This window comes from Trichechus manatus, unplaced genomic scaffold, assembly GCF_000243295.1.
Source record: "Trichechus manatus latirostris isolate Lorelei unplaced genomic scaffold, TriManLat1.0 scaffold00014, whole genome shotgun sequence".
NCBI lineage: Eukaryota > Metazoa > Chordata > Mammalia > Sirenia > Trichechidae > Trichechus > Trichechus manatus.
In genome coordinates, this window is record NW_004443950.1 from 23,183,861 (window position 1) to 23,189,370 (window position 5,510).

Genomic DNA, 5,510 nt, shown 5'->3' on the forward strand with positions numbered 1-5,510 from the left:
GGAACCTGCCAGACCCAGGAAGGAGAAGGCTAGCAGAGTTAAGCTGCCTGTACTAGAACAACCACGGACAAGCCCAACTAGACCTGGCGCTCGGCCTCTGCAGTCCAGCCCGGTTCTAAGTCCTCCAGGGACGGAGCCCGAGTCACTGGGCCGCGCCACCATCCACCCGCCTCAGCATTCTCCAAAGAGCACGGTAAGCCTCCGCTGAGTCACAGAGTTCAGACACAGACAGAACTTAAGACAATGTGCAAAACTGTGAAAAGCGGTGTCTGACAGCGGGCTTTCCACGGCAGGAGTGCGACTCTGAGACTCCCCTGCCCTTACAACCTGGCTGACCTGCGGGAATATTTCCTTTATTTGGGGCCCTTTTATGCCCATATACGTATATTTTTTTATTGAGTAAACAACAAATTAATCATAAAACAATCAAAACTATGAAAAAGAAACAAAAATCTAATAATCCCACCATTCGAGACACCCAATATTAACACTGGTGTATTTCCTGCACGTCTTTTCTCTGAGAGATACAAAAATAAGATCAACTCTAACTCTACACAGCCTGCTCCCTGACTTCTTCACTCACATGGACATCTCCCGTGGTAGAAAAGTCCCTCACGGGTTTTTACCGGCTGGGGTGGCCTATAGCCTGCACTGGTGTAACCGTTTATTGCCTGCAAGGTGGGTATGTAGGGCGTTTCCAATCTTCTGCTGCTGTTGAGTCTCAGGCAGCAGACAGCTCACAGGTCAATGGTTCCCTTCGCTTTGAATTTCTTTGCAGACCGCTCACTTGACCGAAGCTGGAATTTGCTCCCATAAATGTAGGAAATGAAGCCATCGATTTCCACGGCAAACACACAGTTTAGCTTGGGAATAACTGGAGAAAAGAAAAGGCGGGAAAAAATCCTGGCAGGAACTTCGCGTTATGCACAATGTTCTTCATAAAATGGTTGTATTAAAAAGATTACAATAAGCCAACAGGCCGTGCGGAAGCCACAAAGGTAGCACCGCAAAGATTAAATGTAGTTACTCCGCTATCAGGCCAGTTCATTCACATCGTAAATACAAACCAAAAAAACCAACCTGTTGCCATCGAGTCGATTCCAATTCACAGTGACCCTACAGGACAAAGAACTGCCCCACAGGGTTCCTAAGGGGTGGATGGTAGATTCGAACTGCTGACCTTTTGGCTAGCAGCCAAGCTCTTAACCACTGTGCCACCAGGGCTCACTTAATCCCTACTTTTCAGGCTCAAAGGCTATAAACCAAACTCTCAGAACCAGAAACTGCCAGAAAAAGGTTTCCCCTACAACTGCCAGATGTACTCTAGGCTTTATGCTTAGTGAGGAGCCCTGTACCCCACATTCTGAGGCTTAAAATGAGACTGGAAATACGCCAGAAAACAGAAGGAAACAGCGAGAAAAACCAAGCTCAAAAATTAAAGCAACAAAACCCTCCAAAAACTGGTTTTAGGATCTTGGATTTGTGGGCAAGACAGGGCGCAGAAACACCCACACCGGTGGCCCTGTCTCTGCTGGAGCGACCTGTCCAGGCCGAGCTCACACTCGCGTCCCCGGGATCCATGTATCACCACCACGGGCAGAGCACTCAGAATGCCAGCAATAGGGGTCCCTTTTGTGTCTTCCCTCCTACCTGTTTACCTCCATTCCTTGGGGGAGGCAGCAGCCTTTGGGCAGCTTGTTGTTGTTGCCTTGGAGTCCCTTCCGACTCACGGCGCCCCTCGTGCGCAGAGTAGAACTGCTCCACAGGGTTTTCAAGGCTGTGACCTTTTGGAAGCAGATCGCCAGGCCTGTCTTCCGAGGCACCTCTGGGTGGGTTCAAGCTGCCAAACTTCCAGCTAGTAGTTGAGTGCTTAGCCATCTGTGCCACCAGAGACTCCCTTCGGGCAGGTAAAAAACAAACAAACAAAAACCCAAACCCGTTGCCATTGAGTCGATCCGACTCACAGCAACCCTACAGAACGGAGCAGAACTGCCCCAGAGGGTTTCCCGGGAGCGGCTGGTGGATTTGAACTGCCGACCTTTTCGGAAGGTGGAGGGTCCCGATCCTGGGGCCCAAACAGGCCCAGGTCTTTGAGGCCCAGCCTAGCAGCCCTTCCTTGCCCTCAGCTGCTTCTGGCTGGCGCGGCAGGCTGTGCTCACCAGTGCCTCCAGGGAGGGCTGGCCGGTCAGCAGGTCTGTGCTAACCTGAGAGGCCGAACCGGCCCCTTGGGGCCGCAGTTCAGGGGTGACAGAGCAGCCGGGGAGGCCACAGCCCACAGCCCCTCAGACGCGGTCGCGCACCTTTTAGGCGGTCTTCCTTGGTGATGATTCTGAAGACATACTTTGTCTCCTGTAGAAGGATTCCCGTAACTCCCACATACGAAGGGCACTTGGATTTTGTGACTGTAAAGAAAAAGGGCCATTCAGGGAACCAGCCAGGCATGTGGGGGCTCAGCAGCTTGGGCCTCACTGTCTCAGCAGAAGAGAGAGCACTGGGGTCAGGCATGCTGGGGCTCCACAAGAGCAGGGACCAAGCTGGTGACAGCCCACTTTCCCAAACCCCTGCCCTGTGGCATCTGCAGCTTCTGGGCTGCCTCCTACAGGGTCCTGTTTGCAGGATATGAGGCCGTGGGGGCTTCGGGCAGGATTCGGGCTGCCTCTCACAGGGTCCTGTTTGCAGGGTCTGAGCCTGTGGGGCTCGGGGCAGGATTCTGGGCTGCCTCTCACAGGGTCCTGTTTGCAGGGTCTGTAGCTGCAGGGGGCTCGGGGCAGGATTCTGGGCTGCCTCTCACAGGGTCCTGTTTGCAGGGTCTGTAGCTGCAGGGGGCTCGGGGCAGGATTCTGGGCTGCCTCTCACAGGGTCCTGTTTGCAGGGTCTGTAGCTGCAGGGGGCTCGGGGCAGGATTCTGGAGCCAAGAGGCCACGTCCTGTGACAGGAGCACCACCGAGGTCCATGGTCTGGTTGCCTGGTGAAGCTCAAGTCTCTTCAGGAGAACGTGAACGAACCCCATCCATCATGCACTTCCCCACAACCTGACCCCCAAACTCTGGCTGCAACGGGAGTCCTGCCACAGGGCGGCTCGCAGCCCCTCCCCTCTCCCGACCCACGCCTCACTGCCCTTCCCAGACGCTCACGAGGCATCTACTGGGCCTGGCGCTGCTCTAGATAGAAGCCGGGGGCACAGAAGTGAACCAGCCAGCCCTGGCCCCTGCTCTCGCAGAGCTAATGTTCCGGGGGTGGCGGGGGTCTGCCAAACTAGCAGTTCTATTCCTGACAGTGATAAGTGCTGGGGAGATAAGGAGCGTACAGTGGGGGTGCAGCCTCTTCAGCCACGGTGGACTCTCACTCGGGAAGTGACATCGGAGAAGGGGCCTGAACACAGAGAAGGGGTCAGCTGTGAATGCACAGGCCACTCTGGGCAGGGGGACAGGCCAACGCACAGGCCCTGAGGCCGGGCCACGCCTGCGGACGCAGAGGTGGCCTGCGTGGTTAGACCCAGCGCCCAAGGAACGCAGAGGCTTGACAGAGCACAGCGAGAATGCGGAATTTTACTCTGACAGGAAGCCATGGGAAGGCTTTAAGCAAGGAAGGGACAGGATCTGATTTCTGTTCTAAAACCCCTGCTCTGGCTGTTGGTGGAGAAAGAACAATGTGTCTGCAGGGAGAGGGTTAGGGGGCAACCCAGGGGCGAAGACAGTGGCTTAGATTCGGGTGAGATGGATGGGAAGTGGGGGCGGGGGGTCAGGTGCGAGCGGGGTCGACAGGGGTGACGATTAGCTGAGATGGGAAACCCAGGGAGGGGAGGCGTGGGGAGAGACCCTGAGCTCTGCTTTGGACATGCACAGTCTGCAAGGCCGCCAAGCACACGGTGGATGCGTGAGCCTGGCGCCCTGGGGAGGGGCGTGGCTGCAGATGTCGGCGTGGGAGCCATCCGCCCACTGCTGCTCCCTGAACCACGGGACTGTGCTCAGATGCCAGGAAGGCGCGAGTGCCGGTGGCCGCTGTACCCTTGGGGACACTGATGGGGTCCCCGTGTGGAGAAAGGGCACAGAGGCCACTGAGAGTGTGTCCAACAGGTGGCCAACATTTGCCACGACAGCTACAGTCACCCTCAGTGCTGGGGACCTGGGGCATCTCAAGGAATTACAAAAGACATGAGCCTCACTCACATCTGTGTGGCAAGGGACATGCTTAATTCTGAGACACAGGTGCCACATTGAGCACTAGGGTGACCAGGTGCTCACAGGCTAATTACCTGAAATCACAGCGCCATGCAGATCTGCTTTTAGCAGCTTGGCCTGAATCATCTCTGGCTGCCTGAAAGGGGAACAGAATCTCTCAGCTGACCCCAGTAGAGAGGGTCCTGAGAGAAGCAAACCTCTGCAGCCTGGCGAGGTGGCTGGCTGTCCTCAGGCTGCACTTACAACACAGATCATAAGACATGCATCTGCCCCAGTGCACGAGGCTCCAGAGATTCAACTCACGTGTCTGGCTTGAGACCATTGCACAGGTTGCGGATGTACTGCTTCCAGAGCTCGTGCAGAGGGAGAAAAAGACTGTACCTATGGTCCAGTGAGAAACAGGCAAAAAGTTAGGCAGGGCGAGTTTGGGTTACAGGATCCAAAGGGTGGGCCCCCAAAGAGCACAGAACTTGGCTCGATGCCCAGGACCTTGACCCAGGATCCACGGGGCACTGGGTGCAAATCCTGCTCCTGTGGCTGTGACCTGACGAAAACCCAGGAGCTCAGCGCTGGACCCCCAGCGCCCTCGCGGCTGGAGCCCTCTGCAGGCTGAGCTTCCACTAGTGAGGGCAGGAAGGGATCGCCTGTGCCCCTCCTTGGCCCTTCCTGCTGGCGAGGTGCACCGTGGCAGCTACAGCCCTGGCAAACGTCTCAGACCATGAGCTGGCGTTCGCCTGGAGTTCTCTTAGTGAGAGAGAAGCAAACATCAATCTCATTTCAGTTGCTATGAGTCTGAAGCTTTGTGCTCTGTGAGGCTGAACTCAGAAAGTGCTCAGCAAACAGAAGGTGCGGCTGACATGCAGGTTCCCATGGAAGGTGACAAGTCTAACGGGAGGTGAGTAAGCAGGGGCGGGGACAGGGCCCCAAAGGACCTCCTCTGGGCACTCTCTGGGGGAATCTGTCTACATGAAACCGTTGGCTGGAGAAATGAGAACCCCAAGCTCACAGCCCCAGTGAGCCCTCCTATAAGGACGCCAGCCTGGTGAACCCGGGCCAGGGGGCAGCCCCTGCCCCACCCAGAGCCCAGCCGATTCCTGAAAAGGGCCACGGACAAAGCGCCACACTTCAACCGTCTTCTGAAACGTGGAGACTGTTTGGCTACAGGCTGCTGAGCAAAGCCCACCAAGCTGTAGGACACACGGACTCAGAACTGAGCCCAGGGGAGCGGCGTGCCCTCCCCCAGGGGACTGACGCATCCCTCTCCGAAATTTCCGAGACGTGTGGGCAGCATCCTCCTTTGGCAGTGAAACCCAGTGGGCGGTTCTGTCC

At 56.3% G+C, this 5,510-nt stretch overlaps 1 protein-coding gene across 1 annotated transcript in view; it reads right to left on the minus strand.

Annotated features, from left to right (window-relative positions):
* Positions 1–20: 20 nt before the first annotated feature.
* Positions 21–5,510, minus strand: part of POP4 (POP4 homolog, ribonuclease P/MRP subunit) — a 32,526-nt gene continuing 27,036 nt past the window's right edge. Inside the window, exons 2-5 of the mRNA XM_023726784.1 lie at positions 4,485–4,562; positions 4,256–4,317; positions 2,301–2,402; positions 21–874 (exon numbers count right to left, since the gene is read on the minus strand). Of these exons, the coding sequence (XP_023582552.1) occupies positions 738–874; positions 2,301–2,402; positions 4,256–4,317; positions 4,485–4,562 (379 nt within the window). The 3' untranslated portion in view covers positions 21–737. The remainder of the gene's footprint in view (positions 875–2,300; positions 2,403–4,255; positions 4,318–4,484; positions 4,563–5,510) is intronic.